Here is a 24,194-nt window from a genome sequence, read left to right as displayed (position 1 = left end):
TGATATAGTCTGGCTTAAATGAAATTTAAGCTCAAAGGTAGCAAATGATCTTGTGGATTCTATGTGAGGTCTAACATCTGGAGACAAATGCATTCCCAGAAATTAAGCAAGGATTGTCAAAAGCAAAAACAGAAAGTGCAAGGTCAGCCTGTTCCTAGAAGTTGAAAGTACACCAGATTTTGTAGGTAGAAATATTCAAAGACTAATATCACAGCTGGCTGTCTTTGATTCCTCTACCCAACTGACCTGTTTATAGTGGATTGACTGGGTGACCTTCCTCATATAGCCAGACTGCAGCTCAAACCCAGGCCTTCAATGCCATACCTTACCTCCTCTGCTGTTGTACCCTTTGCTCCTGTTTACATCACCTGAAAACCCAAGCTTACAGGACATTGAGGACCCTACCAGAAGCCATGATATCTTCTTGGCTCTGACACAGGAGACCTGTGGTCTGTCCCAAAATCTTCAGTCACATTTAAAGATAGGTTGGTTTGAAACTTCCTGTCTAAGCAGGAAGGAATTACTCTGTCAATTCAGATCAAATTTAAACAGGTGTTATTTGAAGCAGCCCTTAGCAAAGGAGTTGCATTTTTAGCATGGTTATTGTAACACCCAGATCAAAATCGTCATTTACAGCTGATTCAGACCATCTGTAGAGAGACTGCTTGCTTTGAACCGGTTGTGTCCTTTAGCCCACACTTATTTTTCCAACTTTCCACCTTCTCAAAGAGATCTCTGGAAAGCCAGGGAAAATGCACTACAATTAAATTGCAATGTGTTCTCAGAGAATAGGAATTGGAGCAATACATTCATGTTATGTGACCCAAAGAAAAAGGCAGATATTTAAGGAAATAAGATGCTTTGTCACAATCTCAGAATATCTTCAAAGACTGAAGAGCTACATTTGGCTTGGAAGGAGCTACAGTGGAGCTGTGGCTGTCTAGGAGGCTGCTATCAAAGCAGGATAGCTGCTTTTATTAAAAATGCACAAAGCGTTGTACTATTCAAGGAATTGAAACAAACGGCTTCTTTTATGCCCAAATTCTCTTTTATCTCCTTCAGCTAAGAAAGTGGGGCCAAATATGGTAAACAGTACTAAGTGACTTCTGGAACTGAAGACGGAAATATCAAGCTTTTTGTGTCTGCATGTCACCCTTCCTAAACTGGAGGGGTGTGACGGCAGGCAGCTTTGGTAGGTGATACTGCTGCTCAGGCAGGATGGCCTATAGCAAATCAAAACTAAAATATTCTTCTTGTTGGCATTGATAGACTGGTAGCCAGTTTGATTAAAAGCCTAAATGAACTTGAAACTCTCTCCCATACAAGAAGATGTCTGCACACGTGCATACAGGCTGTGTCAACCTTGTAAATGGTCTTTATTGAGACCTGTTAATTTCTGCAGTGATCTATGGGTTGGTACTGCCTATTCTGTACCACAGCACCACAATGTGGGCTCTGTCACAGACTCTGTAATGTCACTCATGATAATCACCTTACATGTACTCACAGGGTACATTCACTCCATTTTAGACCAATGCACTGGGCAGACATCTGTGAATACTGAAGCAAGCCAAGCAATTTCTCTTTTAAAAAGACCTGTCCTTAACTGGTGCTGGGCTGAATGCTGATAGGATGGGGGTGTGTGGTACCTCTATTTTAAATTCATCACCTTCTTTCAACCTCAGGATGCACATCCTGATGGAAGAAGCAATAACCACAAAAAATCCTTAAATACAGACCTTAAAAAGAGCTGACAGTTCCAGTAATTGACAGGACAAAACAGGCATTACACATCCCTGCTATTTAACTTGCCAGGAAGAAAAGTTCCCTGACCAAGTGCAAAAAGGGCAATTGAAGCACATTTAGTAATTCAGAAAGCCTTGGCCTTTAGTCATTTGAGTGGACACCTGATCAAACCATGCACAGCACCGTGCTCGCTCTTTTGTCTTTGGAAAGGCAAGAGGGACAGATGTAGAACTGCATATTAATGTACTTCCACTATGTGCTAGAACACAGAGAGGAAAGCTCAGGCTCTCAGTAGGCAGATGCATGGGGAGCCCCTGAAAATGACAATGACTGTTTGAGGAAGGTGCCTTGCTTCACTTTCCTGTCCTTTTCCCTTTTTGTAGGGAGGTGAAAAGAACATCTGTTGTAGTAGTGGAAGATGCAGTGAAGCTCTTGCTCCATATCAAGATGAAGGCTGTCTTTTTGTATTATTCCTCCACCTAAAAAAGCAACCCCCACCCTGAAAAAAAAAAAATAGAAGTGAATATGATACGCTGATTAATTCTAATTTTCCCAGTATGGAAACCAAAAAATTCCTGATGTTTGTCAAAGACCTGTTTGATGCCCATATACTGATCCCCTTCTATCAAAGCTTTGCATTGTTACTGCATCTATTGGACAAGGCCATGTTAAGAGGAAAAGTTAACTCATCCCCAAAGGCAAACGGTTGGAACACTATCTTTTTTGACTTTCTGCACTATGTTTATTATGCCAATTCTGTCTCAGTCTCTGCTTCTCCAGGCTTAAATTCCTTCAGCCTTACTGGGATCTTCTTTAGACTTGTACCTTACAGCATGATCTGATCAAAACTCAGGAAGCATCTAGTGAATAAATTATTTGCTTCTTAAGCATTCATGAAATTGCCTTTAGTTTTCTCTGGTGTTGATCAAAATATCTTTTTACCTTTCTCCCCTAGTTATTACAAAACTATTGATTAAAATGGTAAGTTAATGAAACTGTACATTCACCACATAAAACAAGTTTTACTTATAATATCTGTCTGTGTTTAAATAGAGAGGTCTGCCTGTGTGTATATGCACATATGCAAAAGTTTAAACTTGAGATTAGAGATGTGCTAGCCAATGCTGCCTGAAGCACATTGGGAACACCTACTCATGTAGATCTACCAGCAGATTGATTAGCATGACAGTCTGAAATAAGGACCCTCTGACAAACAGCTACGGTAGTAACTTCTACTAGCACAGCTGGAGCTAAGAGAGGATATCTATTCACAACCACAATTAGTAGAAGGCAGTGGGACTTACGTTGCCTTTCCTATTGCCTCAGGATTTAAGCCAATCTGTTCCTCCACAAAACCAGCCTCTGGGATACGTTTTTCTCCAGTGCAAAGAAGCAAGTAAATCAAATGAATATTCATCCACTCCATACTTGGATCTGGATAAACAAACAACAGTTCTGAATCTTAACTTCATGGTGAAACTATTTTCAAATTTATAGATCAGATTTCTTCATTATATTATTTTTCATCTTTATATTGCAAGGCTCCATCTGGAAGTATTAATTCCCCCTACAAAACCATGAGAAAGTGAATTGTCAAAGACTATTATTAACAGAAGGAAGAAGTAGCATCAGCTTCCAAAGAGTATATTTTCTGATAAAGTTCCCAGCTTTGCATATAGAAAGCCCTGGCTGAGATTCATGGAAGCAGAATAACTTTGGGATATCTGCCCAAAACAGACAGAACAGCTGAATCTTCTGGGAATCACCTGGTGCTAAGTAATCTGCATTTCTTTTCCTACCTCCACAGATTTTTATGGCACCAAAGAACTCAGGGTGCCTGTGCTGGGCAGATAGAGCCTGGGAATTTCATTAGAAAAATCTCTCTCTTGGTGGCTCTTTCCACTGGGTAATAATTTCTCCAGGCACTGAAAGAGGGAATAATGTTTAATAGTTTCTGTTTTTTCTGTAATTATGCAATCTTTTCATTGCTTCCTGCCTGCTGTAACACACAGAACAGAGTAAAACAAAACCTCACTCATAACACTAGTGATCTAGCTACAATTCTGCTCTTTACATCTAGTGAGGATTAGGATCGTCTTTCTGTTATATGTCTTGGGGGGGTGTTTAGCACAGGGTTTTGGCTTCTAGTTGACACTGCCATTAGAAATAAGAAATAACAGCAGCACTGGCTGCAGACATTAACCCATTAGATCCTCCTTGTATCAGTTCCCAAGCATACTTGATTTCTGAATGCTAAGCAAGAAGCAGATGTTTCACATGCTGCTTTTTTCTTCTTTTTTAACAAAAAGCAATATTTTTAATATCTGAGATTCCACAATCACAAGTGGAATCACTCAGGTGCCAAAAAACCCCACAACAAATAAACAATCCCCTCTCCCCCCCAAACAAAGTACACATTAAAATTAAAGTGTTGGGGGGGGGGGGAAAGTGCTGCTGTATAACACTGTACTGCCAATGTAAATGTTCAATTAACACCTCATCAGTTAATTACTACTTTGAAAATTGGCAGAAGAGAGCTGGTGTAAAATATTCCTGGATGGAATTATCCGCTTACAGGAGTGTTGTCTACAGTTTCCGATTAAACTCCAGCCTAAATATATCCCTTGCTCCTCCACAATTACTTTGGTGCCCTTGGAAATGACAGAGCAGAGCTCCCTCTAGTAACCTTCCTCTCTTTTCTTTCCCCAGGATATGCATGTTATCAGCACAGATGAGAATCAGGTGTTTGCAGCTGTACAAGAGTGGAACCAGAACGACACGTACAATCTGTATATCTCCGACACCCGAGGGGTGTACTTCACCCTGGCCTTGGAAAATGTCAAAAGTAGTCAAGGGCTGGAGGGGAATGTGATGATTGACCTCTATGAGGTATGTCATGACTACAAACATCTCATTCCTATCTCAGGAGCTCACATGATGCCAGTACCGTTTCCTTCTTGCACATCAGTCTCGTTATATGCATGTGAACAGCAGAGGCAAAAAGTGACTGAACACATAGTTTTACCCTGCTTTTACTTAAGGGCCTCAGTGCAATCAGCTGAGTTTCAAGGCCAGGTTTTACACAGGTGTTGAATTTAGGCCCAGCCTAATATTATGAACAGATTCACTGCTGTACTCTCTTGTAGGTTCTCAAGTGAGGAAGAGCTCATGGCTCTTTCATGCATAGGAAGATACGCATCGGAAGATGTAGTAGAATAGTTCATTCAGTCCCTACAAGGAACTCTTTAAGGTTCTCAGCCAAAATCCTTCTGACCCACATTGGTCCTACCTACGGCTCTGAAAGCTCCCAACACTCTGAATAGCATCATTCTCCAATTTTTGTTGCATTTCTGACAGCCTAATCTCTTGTTTTAGAAGTAAGGAGAGACAGCAGTTTTCAGCTATCTTTGTCACCTTCCTCAGCTTGGACTTTTCTGGGAACTGAAGTGATTTTATATACACCCTCTTGGGCTATCCCATGAGTATGGAAACTCTCCTCATCTTGCTGTCCATTTTATCCCTGAGCCTTTTCCTGACAAGTACATTCTGCCTAAGCTCACCTGTAAGAAGGCCAATTTACATTGTCTTCTATGACAACTGATCTGAAGAATAGGACTTTTAATGTGCCCTTATAATTCTCTTGCTCTGCTGCCTGTTTTACTTCTGGAGACAGCACTCAGCTAAGTAGAAATTCAGTCCTCAGCTGCTGCTTTGAGGGTCAGCTTCTCTTTTCAGGTCTCCTCCAGGGGATTTTCTGGCCATTCAGAATAAAGGCCATGAACTAGATCCGAGTTCCTTTGAAAATGAAGATGCTTCCTCTATTTCCCCATCACTGTCTGAATATTAGCTCTGCTATATAGTTTGCCTTCAGCTGCCCTTTACTTGGAAACCACCTTGTCCAAACAGAGAGCCCAAGTATTGTACATAAATGCAGACGAGCTGTAGAAGGATGGACGCCGGCATTTCAGTCATTTGGAGATTTTTACTGTTAATCTCTGCAACGCTGGCAGCCCATGGAAAGACTGTTGCCTCTTATTACTGTCAGCTTGAGAAGCAGTTTCACTGCATTATGTAAAGGTGTCCTATGTCCCAGGGGGAAAGAAAAGCCTTTGTTTTGTTTTATTAAGCTGACACCACACAGTAACCTGGATTGAAATTGATGGAATCAGAATTGATAGCATCGTATCTGCTGATTATCTAGATAGAAAGAATATTGGCTGACGCTGAACCTGGCACAAACCTTCCTTTCAATTTGATGTTCTAGCTGGAAGGGAACAGAAAGCCATCCAGTGTGATTCTCCCAGTAGGGTTGTTGCAAATGATGAATGCTCTAGGGATAAATGGAGATGAAGGCGAGAGAAGAAAAAAATCCATAGATAAATTAAAAGGAAGTGGAGAGATTGCAAAATGAGTCCTTCTGTGGTGACAGTGGTATATCTGTGGTGACAGTGGTATATTATATTATTATATATATAAGCAAGATTATTTGAGAAGATGCCAGAGAAAGACCTGTTAAATGTGCATGTGTCTGTATGCGTGTTTATCAGGTGTTAGAAGTAAGTTCATCTGGTTGCATTGTAGTGAATGTGTTTGTGTGTGTAGATTCCTAAACTGATTCTACATCAAGGATAAATCTGCTCAATGCTGCTCAACGGGGAATTGCATTGGGCATCAAGAAAGAATAAGTTCTTTCATGGCGCCTCACCGTGTTCTCCCTTCTCTTCTCTTGTAAGTCATCAGGAGCCTTTCACTCGGAGGTTGTTATTTCAGTGTGTGGGCTTTTCTGCTGCTGGACCTTGTAGAGGATGAGGAGACCACTCCTAGAGGGACACTGTTACCCTTTCTGCATGTTGGACAGAGCAGGACGTGAGCATAGCTCTTCTCTCCACCACCTTCCAGTGCCACTTCATCAGTAACACACTGGACTCAGCATTCAGTGGGTCTGCAGTCACAAAGGGGCTGTCCTAGAGACCATCTCCTAGAGCAAGGGAAGAGCAAGAATCACTGGCCGTTGGGTCTGAGTGCCCTTTCTAGCTCCTGCACCTCTCCAATGATGTGGTGTGGCTCTGATTGGCACTGTAGTGGGACTGTCCGCAGAAAGACAATCCCGCCTGTGGGAATCCATGCCTGAAGTGATAACAGACTGTGAGGACATGTGTCTATAGCTATGGTATATATGACTATCACTCTGGGACTTATTTTTTTTAGCAGTACGCATCTTGGATGGGAAGTATATGTTTGATGTATGAAGTTGGTGATGGGGAGTGAAGAATGTGTTTTGAGTTGTGTGTTCGAGTGTCTTGTATGAATCTTTCACTAACACTGTAGACACCATTTGTATCTGCCCACAATGTATTCGGGGCAGTGAGGATTGTCTACAAAGCCTGTGTGGGAGCTGATGGAGTGCTTTTCTCTCTGACCACTGGTGGTCATGCACTTACTCGCATGAGTCTTTCTCTCTTATGAGTCAGCAGGGATGAACAGATCATTGTGTGTGTCATGGTTGTGTATATGCAATAGGTGTATCTTTTCCTCCTGAGAGCACACAGACATGTATAGTGTGTGCAGTCTTTTTTTAAGATAAAGCTGTCCAAGACTGACAGTATAACTTACACTTTGCTTTCTCTGGAAAGGATTCTGTGTCCCAGCCCATGACTAGAATCATAAAAAGAAAAATTCACAGGATTTCAGAACACATTTATCACCTGATATACAAAATGCTCTTTAATCATTTATGGCCAGCATTTCACAGGGACTATATAATACAACTATTTCAAGACAACAACAAAGAAAAGTACAAACAGAGCTATAGGCTCTGGCCTCTGGTAGTAAAGGCTATGTTATTTTTCCAGCTCTGTCTATTCATGCAGTATCACTGGGAGACAGAGTACCCTTGTCTTATCAGGGTGCCTTTCTACTACAACAAAGAAATCCTGAATACTTAGTTGGGTGGTACGAAACAAACCAGCTAGGACATTGAAAATATTACCTTTTTATGCTTATATCAACAATAAGTTATTTAACTACTTAATTTAAAAACTATTGCCCATTATAGCAAGTCACATCTAAGTATTTACGTAACTTCAAATGAAATTCAGTGTTATTGTTCAAGGAGCAAAGTGCCATTCAGAATGACTAAGTACACCAATGTACTGTACCAATGCACTTTACACTAGTAGTCCCACAGCATATGACTAAAAGTGCAGTAAGGTCCTACTCACTGGGAGCTCTAGCATCCAAATCCAGCCACATAATTAAATCAGTTGAGCTGGAACAAACTCTGAATCTGCTGTGTAACCATTTGCCACGTGGTGCCATTTAAGTAATAATCTCTATGAATAAAAAGTCGTGACGAATGATTCTGTGTACTGGTTCTGCATCATAAGAAGAGATGGGGTGGATGACTGAACAGACTTGCTAGAAACCAAGAAGTTTCTCACTTTCCCCCTCCTTCTCCCGATTTTGCTTCCCTTTTTATTGCAGCACTCAGATTGCAGAATGACAGCCTAACAAATTCATTCTCAAGCTGCAGCAGCTATTGGGCTATTGATTTTCAGTGTGCTGAGAAGATGGGAACATTCTGCAGTGTGAGTTGTGGTTTAAGGTTGACTTTTTTCTCCCCACTAAGACACTTTTGGGCTTTGTTCCAACATGAGTCTGTTTGTTAGTATCACATCTTTACAAAATCCTCCTACAGATCTATGGAGTAAAGCTGTTAGATAAAACACCAGAAAAAATAAAAGGATGAGAATCTCATTGTTGCTCTGTAACTACCATTCTGGGTGGCCTTGCTTGAGTCACCAGTGCTTTGGTTTCCTCAAAATACAAAACCGTAATAAAAATACCTCTGTGCACCAAGTTATCCTGTTGAAACACTGATAATTATGAAACACATTGGGATCCTTAGATGAAATGTCTTAAGCAGGCTGTATGAGAATAGAAGCACTGAACTGCAAGTTTATGTGTGTGTTGCCATTTTCTTTGCAAGACCAAAATTGCTGCTGTTTCCTGCTGCTGCAGTGCAAGAGACAAATAATTGTCCTGTACATATTCCATCTTTCAGGGGGAAGGATGCCTACACAGTTGAGAGATTGTCACTTTACAGTTAATGCTACTGACATCTTACCATCAATAGCACGTTCCCGTGCTGATTCTGAAATATAAGCTTTCTTTTCCATTTGTCACCTTTCCAACTGTGATGGTCTTATCTTGTCCCCAGCACCTCAATTTGCCTTCCTTTGATGCTCCTTGGCAATTCTTGCCCGGACATCTACCACACTGACGCAGCCACCAGATCCCTGTTGGGTTTGACAGGGCAAGAGAGACGCATGCACAGAACCTGCACCGGCTTGATCTATTTTTCAGCCATGTCAATTTTTCCTAGGTAGCAGGGATAAAGGGAATGTTCCTGGCTAACAAGAAGATTGACAACCAAGTGAAAACTTTCATCACCTACAATAAAGGGAGAGACTGGAGTTTGTTGCAGGCTCCGGACACTGATCTGAGAGGAAACCCCATTCACTGTCTCCTAGTAAGTACCTGGGGGGGAACTTGGGGGGCGGTAACATCCCAGAACAATCTTTTTCTACCAGGTAACACAAGAAGGAGAGGGCAGCTCCTCTCTCCATGAGGTGTATCTCATGGGGGGAATACTGCATATTAAAAGTGCAGTACATCAGGCTTGGGCTGCCAGGTGGTATTGCAAGAGCTGGCATTGTAATTTAACTTAACTTAATTTAATTTCTGGAATCGTAGCATCGTAGATCAGCTTCCTTCTGCACAACTGATGGTCTCCTCTTAAACAGCAGGTGAAGCTGGACACCGTTCTGCGCAGTTGATTCTCTGGACACTAGATGGGAGGAGTGAGCTATTGTAGCTCAGGAACTGTCAGGGACCTAATAACTTGAGACAGGCTCAAAGGAAAGGAGAGCTCTGATACCTTTCAGGCCACTCTGTTGGCAGTATTAATAATTATCATTTTCTCTTTGAGCTCAGAAGTGAGAATCGACACATTCATCCAAATATATATATAACTATGTGTTGGGGGTATATTGTATCTGTCTCTGTACTTGTTGATATAGATCAACATACAGATAAGTCTTTAATCATCATTATATGCAAATGGTTTCCAAGAGTGAAAGTGAAATATAAGCAGTGTGAATAGAATTAGAGATCTCTGCCAAATTAGAAAGCTTAGACTGATCTTGACATGTTTTTCATCCGATATAATCTATACACAGTAGTGGGATAATACTTGGAACCCCAGGCTTTAGGACTCTCAATAGCTTTTATATTACACAAATTCTAACATGGTTTCCAGACAGAATCATCATACTTACACGGCTCTTCCTCCTGCTGTCCTGTACCTGCACGTTATTTTCCATCTGAAAAAAAAAGGTGATTTTGAGGCTGTGAGTTTGTTAGAATCTGAATCAGCGTTACATTTTGTGCATTGCGGTATGTAGCTGAATACTACACTAATCTCTTAACCGAACCCCATGCGTTATTGCAAGAGCAAAGAATAAATAACTTGGTATTTGAAGCTGTTCAAATAATTGATTTTTTGATTGAACCAAAATGCAAGCCTTTCATTTTCTCTCCAGTTTGGAAAAAATAAATAAGGAGGACTGGGGGTCAAACAGAAGAGTTATTTCAGAGCATGACTAAATTTGTTTGGGTTTGTTTTCTTCTTCCAAGTCTTTAAAAATTGTAACTAAGGGCATTTTTAAATTAAATCTTTCTAGAAGATGAAAACCAAAAAGATGACATTCAGAAAACTTTGCAGACATAAAGCAAATGAATTTTTTCGAAGGTGCTATGTGTAGAAGTCTTTGCGTTTCAAATAGATTGTAATCTAGTTTTAACTCAAGTGACCATATTTGACAAAAAAACACACCTTGACTTTTTCAAATTATGACTGATTTTAACCCAAGATTTTTATTATATGATATGATAGTGTAATATTTTGGGGGGCTGGCAAGGCAGAAAAAATAAAAACTATGCAGACAAGTGAAATAATTAAAGTAAGCTCTATTCTTTTCCCATAAATTTGAAGTTTGATTTCTGAGAAAACATCTTTCTTGGTATTGTTGCATACTGAACAAGGGAGATCTGACTTGCCATTGTGGTTGTAAATGAGCCAGAGGTACTGCTCTGCAGGGTCCTTATCGAATGGTCGTTTGCAGGAACTATGTATTTTATATACAAGGGTATGCTGCCACTGTAGTTATCCACTATATAGTGGAACCAACCAGGACTGGATGGTCCTTATGGAGGGGGGATTATAGCTCCCTTAAGCCTTCCCATCCATACTGTATCTGCTACTATACTCATGGGCACCTGAGAACACAATTAATTTCATTTAAAATTAGACCAGATATGCCTGGACAAGCTGGAATTCCCTTGAAGGTGTTAAACTTGAACAAGTCAGGCAAGGGGTCATGAGCAGGAGCAGAAGTGAGGGCACTTGTAGGGACACAGTAAGAACTGACCCAGAGAAGCTCTTGGCATTTACATCCTTGTAGCTCCAGTGTGCACAAACCACTATTTAAACACTGGTTCATTTTTATTTTGCTCTTTATGCAACCATGTAGTTGCCCTGAGAATTGCTTCCGCCTGTGCAAGCTCGATGTAGGCTTGTCATCCTGTTTTCACTGGAAAGCAACCACTTCCTAAATGCTCTGTGACTTGGGCTGGAGTAGGCATCTCAGGTCCATGGGCATCTGTAGAAATCGATCCATGATTTCAGGGTGGTAAGGGACAAATCCTTAATGGACTTGAACCATGTAGCTCAGTCTTTGCCCTTCCAGAAGAATGTGAAGGAACTTAGTCAGCCCTTCCCTGTGATAAGGCCAGAGGAATGTTTAGTCATGTTTATTTTTCCTCTTCCCTTAACATGAGGTAAAACAGTCAAGAAGCCTCTTTCATTGCTTGAGCCTGTCTGCCTCCTTCATGCTTAGGTTGTCACAAGCTAGTGGAATGGTAGCAGAGCAGGGATCATCAGCTGAACATACAGGGTCTCAGGTGGTTGACTTGCAAATTTGCAAGAAAGCAAATAGATGAAATCTGAACTAAACTGACTTGTTAGGTCTTTTACAGGAACAGGCAGTCTGCCTGCAAAAGAAAGGGAGGTACAGAAAATGCATCAAAACCACAAAGTAAAATAACAATCCTACAAGAGAGAGCCAAGCTATTTAAAAATCTGATTTGAGCTTCACAGTTAATGATGGGGGAAGATGAAGGCAGAATATGGAATGCAAGAATTCAAGAAAAGATAGAGAAAAGACCACAGAAGTTGGGAGTGGTAGGGGAAATTTTCAAAGCAAAACCACTGGAAGTGTTGTACGTTCCTGGAAATAAGTCAGGGATCCATAATGGCATTCTGCTTCAGGAAAAGCGTGGAGAAAAGGAATTGTCCCCTGCTCTGAGGCAGTTCTGTTCTTTGTCAATGTGACATAGCTGTAGTATTTAAACAGTTCACAAACTCCACTCACCTCTTTAGCCACACTCTCTCTACCCCTGCATCACCAGGACTTTTACCTCCTTACGCCAGTTGCTCCTTTTCCCTCTACGTATTGCTGTTCTTGGCATGATCCTGCTTCTCCTTATGGCATAGCTAAGTGAATTCTTAATAGTCCATTGTACATCTAGCTTAGCTGCCATCCTTACTCCACGGCAGATACTCATGCTTTCACACTGCTGGTTTTCAGCATAGTTGCCTCTAGCAATAGCTTGGGACACAGCAATGACGTATGTTCCATCTTGTTGGCAGAATGGGATCTGCCCTTCCCCAGAGTGACAGGACGGTCCCTAGCCTGTGAGCGCAGTGTTGTGTCCTCTGTGCATCTGGTCTTTAAACCTAAACTAAGGGAGTGTTAATGCAGAAATAAGTACAAAGCAGCTAAGTTGGCAGCTAAGGAGGTTAAGAAGGAATCTGGTTGAAACACAAGGCAAGCCAGATGGAACCATCCCTCTGCTGACAGTATGCTTGAGGTGTTTTTTTCAAAGCAACTCAAAGAATTTCTTTGCATTTTTTGTGAGATGGCTCTGAATAATGAGGATGGAGGAAAGCAATGGAATTACATCTAATCCCAAGGTTTTATTTTTCTTGTCTATACCACTTGTTTTCTATGCTGAATACACTTAATCTTCATAAAATAGCTGCCAGAGTATTATATCCCAAAGATGCTGGTTTTGTTTGATACTTCTCTTGTGCTGTGAAGTGGTTAACTGAGGAGTAATTCTATCTTGCAAGTTATGGGCATCTGTCTAGGAGAGTTAATCAATTAGCTTTCAAGGATGGTCTTGTGGTTAAAACACTGGGCTGAACCTCAGGAGAATCTTGATTCAATTTTTAGGCCTATTTCCAATTTCCTATGTGACCTTGGGCAAGTCATTTATTTTCTCTGTGCCTCTCTTCCCCAGACATCTGTTTATTCCCTCCCATATTTTGTTTGTCTTGTCTATATGGATTATAAGGATTTCAGGACAAAGACCCCTTTCTCGTAAGGGAGGGCATTCATACCATCTGCTACAGAATAATTTAAGCATCTAAGTGAGGTGTTGTGAATCTCTCTCCTGGAAGTGTTTATCTCTCTTCATTGCTCCTTGTTATTGCAGGTGAGCAAATACTGTGACTACCCCTAGCTTTGTGAATGGTGTCTGGCATCATCCTTGTGTTATAATATTTTGCCCCACTCCTGATCAGGGACAGTCACTAATAGCTGTTTTATATGTGTGGTGCCATTGGAGACTGTTTAGGTGGGCTTTGCAGAACAGCCAAGAAGTGGGTTTGTAGGTATTTATGAGAAATTTTACTAAGGACTGATGAGCCTCCTGAGAGGAGAGCATAAAAGTGCTGGCTTGAAAATATTAGGAAGCAAGTAATGAACTCCAGCATGATTGTAAGAACTATGGCAGTGAGTAGAGCAATGGGCTATGTCACTCATGCTTTTATCTTCTACCTAGGTTGTAAATGCTCCATGGTAGTGGTTGTCTTTCCCTTGGTGTCTGTGCAGCACCTAGCACTGCTGGGTACTAGGCAATGACAGGGAAACCCAAAATTGGTGATTCTGATGAAAATAATGATTTCAGTAGCCTGTCGGTAACAACAAGAAGGATAGAGGCAATTGATGGAAATTCTAAAAAACAAAGCTGAGATGTCTGTATACGAGTTAAGCTGTGGGAGCTAGAGGAGGAACACAAAGGGACCAACAGTGTGATGGAAGACAAACCAGTCTGGAAAAATATCTGTCAATGAACTATATAAGGATACAGATGGAGAAGGTGTACATCAGGGATGAAGAAGAGAATGCTGCCACAGTAAGGATGTGAGATGGCCATGGGCAATAACTTTAGGTGTTTGGCTAGTGTGGAGAGGTTAGTTTTTACACCATACCCAGTTGTCACTAGACACTGTAAGCATTACTGCACTCCAACCAATAAGAAGTCATGCCACTAAAAATACCATCTTACTGCTTAGACAGGTGACCTGGCTTTTAACATTTAAGATATATATTCCATTTCTGTGTACTATATCTGAAATGAGACAAATTTGAAAGAAAACCTCTGGTAGCACAAAGATTTGAGTCTAATGAGGTCTGATCTCTATCAGAGTGGGGAATTGGCTGAGTTGCTGCCATTAGCTACTGTCTTCAAAATGCTGAAGTGGGCTTGGAGTATGTTAGTTTTAAAAATATGTTCTGTATTTAGTCTTTTCACAACATACACAAATGTAAAAGGGAAGAATTCAGGCTCTTGCAGTGCTTTTCCACTTCCTGCATGCATGTCAGCTCGATTTGGTTTCCTCTCCCTCCCTGCGCCCCCGGGCTGCTCCAGCGTCTGCCCTCACAAGGCTGTCAGTTAAGAGTTAGGCTGCTCAGTACATTCCACTTGGCAGGTTGTGTTCCCTTCTGCACAACTCATGTCCCCTTTTTCTGTCTCACATAAGTGAGACTTCCCACCCTTCCTCACCACCCTCATTCACCTTTGCCCAAAAAACCTCCTGCCTTTTGTTGTTGTCATTCTCCACAGGGAGATTTTCATTTCAGTCATAGACACCTACCCTGAGATAGGATGAATCAGCGGTCTTTCTCCAGTGACTTATGGAGCTAGGTCTCCTGGAGAGGAAGCCTACAAAACTTTTGGGGCTGGAGACCTAGCCTTTAGGCAACTGATATTAGACAGAAAGACCTGCCTCCTAAGAGCCTGGAGAGCCTTCTGCAGAGCCTCTCCTGCTCGTTTTACAGAGCTGTGCAAGCTGAAGCATGGGCTTTGCTGTGTGTTCCTGTGTGATGTTCCCCTCAATTTGGTCAGTTTGCTTCAGGTTTTCTTGCCAATATTTTTCCACCTCCCTTCCCTTAGCATGTTTCACAAAGGACTCTTCATGAAGTTTGGAAGAAAAAAATACTGAAAATAAAACCCAAGAGAAGGCAAAAATTATCAAAATTTTCAGAAATTACTAGAATACAGATTTGGAGGGAATCGTAATGGCAACTTTGGGAATCTGCCTGTCTTACCTTCTTGCTCACCTGATTTATTCTGTACCATTCCTCTCTTATCTGAGTACGTGACACACAAAATCAATAACAAATAGGTGAGGCTTCCATGGATGTATTTGTATTGAAATCTCAAAGGTCACACCCAGATGGGGTGATGAAGCATTGTATTAAACAACTTTTAAACTAACACTTTCCAGTCCTGGTATTTCTTCTTAGTGCAGTGCAGAAGAGAGTCATGTGTCAAAAATACTTAGAGTCAAGAAATGCTATGACACTGCCTGAATTAAGTTGTTTCTCATGGCTAATTAGTGGTGACTCAGCACCACACCAATAGGGTTATATTGGTTCTTGTTGCAGAGATAGCTTGGGCACTGCTGCTCTGAGAGTCACTTCATCATATCTGCAACTCTGCTTGTTTCTCAAGAGAGCTAGGAGCCAGGGGAGCTGGGTAGTCCTTACCATTACCTGATCTTGCAAGCCTGGTTGCCTCCTTTGTGGGTACAGCCTCAAAGATCTTGTCCTTGTGAGAGGGTTTGAGCCTAGTGAATCAGTTTCCCAGTGGGAACGGGTTGCGTTAGAAAATGACAGCAAAGCTCTCACAACAGAACCAGGACAGTGGCTGTGTATTTCTAAGGGTGGCTGGATGCAGTGATTAGGAGATAATACAGAAAGACACTGTATATTTGTAAGCCTGTAGAAATAGGAGCATGCACTTTATGTTGTGTCTGCTTTTTACTTTTATTTCCCCTTTCTCCATAGCCCTATTGCTCTCTTCATCTTCACCTGAAGGTCTCAGAGAATCCCTACACCTCAGGAAACATCGCCAGCCGAGACACTGCCCCCAGTATTATTGTAGCTTCAGGTATGAAACATTTAAAGATTGCCTGTGTATGATGTGCAAACATGGACAAAATCTTGAGTTTGTGATGGGTGTGGAGGGTGTTGAGTGGGGTGTCACACCACCAGTAGCGGGAAGGAAGGAAGGCTGTCAAACGGAAGTCCTTAGGGACCTTCAACTTGTCATATGTTTTTTATGGAAACTGACCTTCAAGACCAAGGAGATCACTTCTAGTCCTCTACTCCAATGCACATTAGATTCAAACCAGGGCATTTCCTTTGCATACAGAGGTGTGTAGAGCTGTATGCGTTGGATCTTTTATATGTATTTTCTTCAAACTGAAAGTCTTTCCCTTCCCTTCCCCCTCTTTCTCTTCCCAAAACTAAAAGTTCTATAATTGCAAAAGGTAAATAAATACATTTACTCCCCTAATTTGCTAATTCTGCTGTTTCTTAGAGTGTTGCATCACTAATCAATGTTCATCTTACAGGTAATATAGGCACTGAACTATCAGACAATGACATCAGCATGTTTGTTTCTTCTGATGCTGGGAACACTTGGAGACAGGTAGATGACACAGAATCACAGGTTTAAATAGTAATCATATGAAATTGTCATAGAAATAGATTCAAAATGTAGCTTAATTTTTGTTTCTTTTGGTTCAGAGTAGCTTTTTGCAGATCTATACAAAAGGGAAAACTTTTATTCCCTTCTGAGAGGTAGAGAGATGCCCAAAGAAAAAGACTGAATATGTCGTTTGACTTCATATAACAGAAAATTATTTTTATAATTCTACTCAGTTTGACTTCAGTTTAACCCTGTAGCAAAGTGTAGATTAAAATATTAATATATATGGGGAAAGTATGTGTTTCCTTTTACTGTTGTACAGCCCTTGTACCGATCAAACCATTTTTCTCTTCATCCAGATTATAATTTTCCAGAGAATTAGCAGTTGCACTAGTCTACTTCTCCCTCACTATGTGTGGGACTCGTTTCACCTAAGTTTTGTTGTCCAAAGTTCAGCGTCCTTATAAACTGGTAATTTTGCCTTGCTCTTAAGTTAATGGAGATAAAAACAGAATTCAGTTCATCCTGTTCTGAAGCTACCCATCTCTCCATTAATTGCGGAAAGAGACTGGATCATGAAGTTAAATCAAGTGCCTAATATTTAGTGAAATCCCACCTGTTAATAAAGCATTGCTACCCTTTAATGTGTTTATCCTCAGAAGAGGAAGTTCTATTTTTCCTATTTTCTGGATAGGATATCAAGTCAGGGAGAGGAGGCGTGACTTTCCCAGACTGACAAGTGCTGCTATATAAACTGGAGAGCAGATGTTTGCAGAAAGCCAATACAAAAAAGACACAGGAAAAGAAAATCTTTTTTAAATATTTGATATTCTAAGAATGAAATTATTTTACAATGTTTGACCAGCCCTCATTTTTCGGTCTACATCACTTATGTGAGATAGGGCCAGATACATGCAAACACATAAAGTTCTTCCTTAAACAAAAATCTGTCATTGAAAGGAGGGAAATTGTTGATCCTTGCAAAAATTCATGTTTCTAACTTTCTATCAAGCAGAGGCAGAATGCATTTTCCAAAGACCTTGGAAAAGCTTAAAATAAAAAAATCCCAAAACAATAAAAAAAACCCCAAGAACTTTCTCTATACAGAATGCCTTCCTCTACTCAGTAACTTCCTTAGCACATACCTGTCCTATGTCATGAACGTACTTAAAGAACTATGACATTTTCCTGATACTAAGGAAAATAGATTTAAATATATGCTTTTTTTTTCCAGATCTTTGAGGAAGAGCACAGTGTTCTGTACCTGGATCAAGGTGGAGTACTGGTCGCCATGAAACACACATCTCTGCCTATCAGACATCTCTGGTAATGACTCCATCTATTCTAAATGTCTGCTGTCTCTCTTTTCAGATGCCAGGAAGTAGGCAGTTAGGCTGCATCCAGAGTTTTCTGTCGCTACAGTCTAGAAAATATCAGTTAAGATGCTGGCAAACTTTAACTCAGATAAAGCTAAGAAATCCTGGCAATTCCAGCTTACATAGTTTCAGTTTGGCCAGATGTGAGATATTGTCAATGTAATTCCACGACTTTCCTGGTTTACCGCAACTTGTCTTCTTCGGTTTGGTTATTTATGTAATATGAATCTGGATTATGGCTTTGTCTCTTATTAAGTTGCCAAAGTACTCTTAATTTTCAAAATTATTGATGAACTTGTCTTCTGTGTGGCAGGAAGCACATATGAACCAGAATTTTGTTGAATAGATTCAGGGCTATATAGCGAATAAGGCAAAAGTGTTCCCACTAGTTAGCACTCTTGAGTCTATGTGGTAGGTAGAATATAGTTTTGTGATGTTTTGCATGATTTACTTCCACTACAGTCAGTGTCATACCAATATCTGAAACACATAGACCCAAGTCTTAGGAAGTGATGAGTGGTTCCAAGCTTTCACTTAGACCCGCCACAGGGAAGACTGCTGATCAGAAGAGGCAAAGCTTTTGTGCTCCAGAAATCTAACCTCCTTAAAATGTCTTATGTTGGGGACCCAAAAATAAGATGCTCAAAATCACTTGTTTATTTAAAAAAAATCCTAGCCCTAGGGTATGTTTTGCCCTTAAAGCATCAATCTCTAACATAACTTTATTAGTTTCCACCACTTAAGTATTGGCCATGGGTTAGCAGTATGATGCCAAACAAGTTTGTTCAATGCTCTGATTTATGATGCTTCCCAAGAAAATAGTTATATAAAGGACTAAAAATGCAGTATCCAAGAATAGAAGCTGCTTCCTACTCTCCATAGCAGGTGTAGTGGACTAGAGAGTCTCTTCAAGTAAAGTAGGAGGAGAGTGAGGGAAGAAGATACTAATTCTGCTTTCTCCACCAGGTTAAGTTTTGATGAAGGGAGGTCTTGGAGCAAGTACAGTTTCACATCCCTCCCACTGTTTGTAGATGGAGTATTAGGGGAACCTGGAGAGGAAACTCTCATCATGACGTAAGTGAGCATGCCATCATGCTAATGTTGATGGGAACTACACCGAAAATAGCTTATGAAGGTTGTTCGTAACATAATAGCATTTCTGGTTGGGGACCAAACCAAATGCTGTCTGAAGCCAGGAGAATGCAGTCTTCTGTTGCATCAATGTTTATTTGTGATATGATTGAGGGAATGACAACATGGTTCCTTGCAAGCTGCAAAAACACTATCACTTAGCTTATCAGCATGAAACCTGACTCCTCAAATTGAATGTGATTTAAAGCAGAGTTACTCTTGACAGATGAATATTTGAAAGAACAATGGTGGGGTATTTTTATAGCTGTGTTTTGCTGCTACTTTCTTTTTTTTTAACTGAGACACAGAAAAATGAAGACATTCTTTTGTAAAAATGAATGACAAAATGTTGCCTGGAGGCTGACTCGTGAAAAATTATGATTAGTTTCAATGTGGTATGCTGAGCTCTGCATGGTGCATAAATCTGGATTCACCCTGCCAGAAATTGTGACATTTTACCTGAGATCAGATTTTCAAAAACAGGAGGAAAATTCAGTTTGTGTCTGTAAAAAATGGACTGACCTGTAATAAACAGAACATGTGGCTTGGAAACTAACCTGAGTTAATAGAGATGTATGATGAATGATCCCTTCAGGTTCTGATTTTAATTTGTGTGGAAGGGATTCCCAAAGCTCATAATTGAGATATCAAACTCCTGTAGGTATAACTGTCTCCAGCCTCATGTCAAGTCTTTTCTGTATAGTCATTTTGGGGATTGACATAAGTGGGAGGATCTTGATCCATAGAATAAAAGCTACATGCAATTTTTAAAAGGGTTGTGGGTATTTAGGAGCCTAAGTGTGGCTTTCACTATGTCAGTCAAGTGAAAATCAGTAGGACTGGCACTCCTAAAGCAATTGATCTCTGTTGGAAATTTGTGGGTGACTGTACCTCTGTCACTACCAGAATCCATCTGGTGCTACCTTTTACTGTATGCTCTTTCTGCTGTATTCTGTAGAGTGTTTGGCCATTTCAGCCACCGCTCAGAGTGGCAGCTGGTGAAAGTAGACTACAAGTCCATTTTTGATCGGAGGTGTGCAGAAGAGGACTACAGGCCTTGGCAACTCCACAGCCAGGTGAGAAGCAAGGAGGCTGGGATCTGACCTGAAGTAGCTAATGATCCTACGGTGAAAAATCAGCATGATCCAATGTCTTTTCCTTTTAGGTTGGTGTATCAGATTGTCCCTTACTGGATGGGTCTGTTTTGTTACATAGGCGTGTTGGCCTCAGACTGCACTCTGTGAGCCCCAAAGGATGAACAGCTGCCTTTTGGGTTTCATTCTCCACGCAGGCAATTAGCTCAGACTTATCCAGAGCTGAGGAATGCAACAACAGCAGAAGCACTGCTGCTGAAAGAGGCCTGAACTCCTTCAGTCTTACATCTCCCATCTAATTTCCCTGTCCTTATCTCCCTTCTCTTCCTTCGTCCTTCTCTGTCTTCAGAGCCAGTGTCTTAAGACCCTTCTGGTTGCTTTCACACTTCTTTCTCCAAATTCCTGCCCTCTTGGCCTCATTTCTTACTCACTTGGTTTCATCCTTGTTCTGTCTCTCTCAGCAGTGATACTTCTGCTGTGGGAGTCGGGCACTTTATTACTCAGTCCGTTGGGCCGCCATGCCCTGTCCCTTTCATCCTGGATGCAGCTGCTGCATCACTCCTGGAACCATTGCTTAAGTGCCCAGCAAGGTAACGTGCTCCACATGGTGCCTGTGCCTGCCTTGGGGCACCTTCCCAGCTCTGTCAAGTTTGACTCAACAGTCTGTGTTATATCAGGTTAGAATAAAATGTGGCCCAAATTCTGTGGTTATATAAACACCACAGGCTCCACTGAAGTCTAAAGTGAAAACACCCATTTATATCATCAAAGGTTGTCTTTCTGTATATATCTTGCTGGGCAAGAATTTAATAATGAATATGAAATGAAAGTAGCTTGACTCAGACTAGCTGCTCACACAAGGCACAACTCCACACTAAAAATACCAGTTATGACTTAGATCCTTAGATGTTGAAAATGAGTACAGCTTCCTTGAAATTCAAGGAGGCACAGCATTTTACACCAGTTGCCATTCAGGCCCTTCTGTTTCATGGGCAAATCAAAGCCATGAAAAGTTTCTCTTTCCTACAGTGATTTTAGCAGCATAAAAGGTAACAAGTGAGACCCCACTGTATTTTGTTCTTTACTTTCTTGTGCTTGCATAAGCAAAAATACCAAGGATTTTGCAGTATATCTTTGAGGATGTTGGCTTTGGAGCTTGCAGAACTATTTTTAGGAAGACTGCTGTGGACTCTTGCCTTTTGATCTGCTTTCCATTGAGATTACAAGGCTGAGCCTTGTTCCCTACATAGAAATATTTAACAGGGTGCTGAAGATAGGAGTGAAAAGACAAGGAAATGTTATCATCCACGTAACAAGTCAAACCCTGTAAAACCTGAACTCATAGTCTGTGGAAAGTATTTACGTATACACATATTACTAGTTCCCACTGAACAAAATGATTGCCGAAGAGATCAGACCAAAGAAATAGACCTGCTCTGTGTCTCAGATTGCAGAGGGATCAGGCTGTGTTTTCAGTTGCTGTGAAACCTAATCTATAAATGAGAAATAGGCCTGAATCAATTGCTGATTGGCTTTGGAACAAATTCAGAACTGAATCAGATACATAAGTAACCTCAGATCATTTCTTAGGGTGTATTGGAAAAGCTGTTTTAGTTTCAGTTAAAGCTTCAGTAGCTTTAATTAGCTTCAGTGTACTGACATGGCATTTGACTTCCCATTCTCTTCCCTTGAGTCACAGCTCCCATTACACAGGCTTGGAAAAATTGGGTGATACAAATAGCCTGGTGGGTGTCAGAGAAAGATATTTTTGGTTTTGTTTCCAGGGAGAAGCTTGCATCATGGGAGCAAAAAGGATCTACAGGAAGCGCAAGTCAGAGAAGAAATGCATGCAAGGAAAATATGCTGGGGCTATGACCTCGGAGCCATGCGTGTGCACAGAGGCAGACTTTGACTGGTGAGCAATGAGCACAAGAACTGTGTGCTCTCTACCACACCAATGCAGAGCTCACTAGAGAGGCTGTAGGCTTGCAGAGAGCTGATATTAATAAACATATAAGTGGCTAAATAGGTTGCTCCCTGATAGTGCAGGTATGTCAGAAGAAAGAAAGGTGGAACAGATATCTGTAATCTGCTAAGGCTCCCACAAAATTGACGCTGAACAGACCATTTTCCAGGTGACATCTGAGCTCTGTGCAGCATTAAGATAAAAGGTCCATTTAGCACATCTAACCTCAGCAATGACCAGGGGTGGCTGTGAAAGTAGTATGTAAGACATATATAGTGTGCGTAAAAAATAAAATAAATTCTTCATACATACACACACACATATGTGTATATGTGTAAAAGTAAATATATGCATATGCAAAGTAGGCCTTCAGCTTCTGGAAATCAAGTATCTAGGGAATTCCTGGGTCATTTGTTATAGCTGGACCATCATGTTTGATAGTATCTAACAGACACTGCCTTCATGATTTGGGTTAATCTCCTTTTGAAGCCTTTTCTCCTCTGCTGTATGCCATAGGAAATAGAGTCCATCGGTGAGTTATGAATGGCATGATAAGATGTTCAGGTTCTAGTTTCATTTTGAGATCGCTGCTGACTCACAGCAATTTGCACAAAAAAGGCAGGGAACCACATTATTGAAATCTCTCTATCACCTGTTTTCTCCAAGTCTGAGACAGTCCTGAGTATCCCAGAAGAGAGAAATGGCGGCTTTTTGGCAGTGCTGATAAACCCCCTTTGTGCCTCATCCAGCTACTTCTATGGCAAGTTATTAATTAAACCCAGAAACTGTAACATGTACCCTGAAGCAGTTCATCTCATAAATATTTTCTTTCTTGCTATATGAGTTCACTCCAGTACCATGGAAATTTACGGCATTTCCCTTCTCACCCTCCCATAACTGTAGTTATATTGATTTTTCTATATAAAATCACAGAATCACAGGAGGCTTTTCCATGTGTCAAAAAAAGTAAATCTTCTTGCACCAAATAATAAAAATTATGAGCACACTGATTCTCTGAATATGGTTTCCTGATGACTTCCCCATCTTCCAGTGAGTTCTTTGTTAGGGAGAAGATACCTCAGTTCTGTGTGTAGTTCATCATGTAGGTGCCCAAAGGTCCTGGATTTCAGCCATTTAACCTATCTCTGGTAATGTAAAAAAGATAGCAGCCAACCAGAAAAAAAATGAATAGGAAGGAAATTCCCTGGAGATTTTGACCTTCCTGTACGGCGTGCAGTACATAGCTATGCCAAGCTCATGCCCAGCTCAAGAAATTAGCTGGTGGGATTGACTCATGGTCAATCCGTTAGTGGTTAAACCCCTTACATTCTTAAGGGACAGACACTCAACTTTATCACTTCTGATAAAAATACGCTTTCCTTCCATAACTTGTTTCTCTCTAAGAATGTATGTTTTTATTTCAATGAAATTGGTTATGTGGTTTGCTACTACAAAACTTGGTTGCTAGGTACAGAACAAAAGTACCACGGTGACATTTGCTGGGGGAAACATGCTTTCTTTTACATTCATTTCAAGGAAACTTTCTCCAAAAGGTCTGCTGGGTTGTGAGACAATCTCTAAGAGAAAGCTTGGGTGATTGGGGATGTACAACAGATGTTCACAGTTCACACGCACCAGCAAGACCCCTCAAATCTGTTGGAAGAGGCAGAATTAGGACTTTGCAAAAGTCGTCTTGTTAAAAATAGCCTGAGAAAAATACCCTTAAAAATATTGCAGGTCTCTGTGCTGAGCTGACTGATAGAAAGCCTTCCTGACCTAGGAGGGCCTTCCTCCTTCTGATGGAACCAGTTTTGGTTTAGAGCAGGCTGTCCGTGATCCCCTCCAATTCTCTCTGAGCTCTTGTCCTTCCTACAGTCCTCAGATCTGGATTTTTACTTTATCCATTTCAGCTTCCTTCCCCAGCGCCTCTGAGGAAAAAAAGACTGAAACATTGCTTTAAGCATCCAGTTCAGAAAT

The 24,194-nt window shown here is 40.9% G+C and overlaps 1 protein-coding gene across 1 annotated transcript in view; it reads left to right on the top strand.

Moving 5' to 3' along the window:
- The window catches only part of LOC103897901 (VPS10 domain-containing receptor SorCS1), a 217,192-nt gene that overhangs the window by 142,960 nt on the left and 50,038 nt on the right, over window positions 1-24,194 (top strand). Inside the window, exons 9-16 of the mRNA XM_009278079.1 lie at window positions 4,456-4,635; window positions 9,131-9,277; window positions 16,005-16,107; window positions 16,574-16,650; window positions 17,885-17,976; window positions 18,993-19,100; window positions 20,116-20,233; window positions 22,036-22,166. Of these exons, the coding sequence (XP_009276354.1) occupies window positions 4,456-4,635; window positions 9,131-9,277; window positions 16,005-16,107; window positions 16,574-16,650; window positions 17,885-17,976; window positions 18,993-19,100; window positions 20,116-20,233; window positions 22,036-22,166 (956 nt within the window). The remainder of the gene's footprint in view (window positions 1-4,455; window positions 4,636-9,130; window positions 9,278-16,004; window positions 16,108-16,573; window positions 16,651-17,884; window positions 17,977-18,992; window positions 19,101-20,115; window positions 20,234-22,035; window positions 22,167-24,194) is intronic.

Source organism: Aptenodytes forsteri, unplaced genomic scaffold (genome assembly GCF_000699145.1).
Source record: "Aptenodytes forsteri isolate BGI_AS27 unplaced genomic scaffold, ASM69914v1 Scaffold15, whole genome shotgun sequence".
Lineage (NCBI taxonomy): Eukaryota > Metazoa > Chordata > Aves > Sphenisciformes > Spheniscidae > Aptenodytes > Aptenodytes forsteri.
Note: the sequence above shows the minus strand (reverse complement) of the source record. Positions and strands in the feature narration are given on the sequence as shown.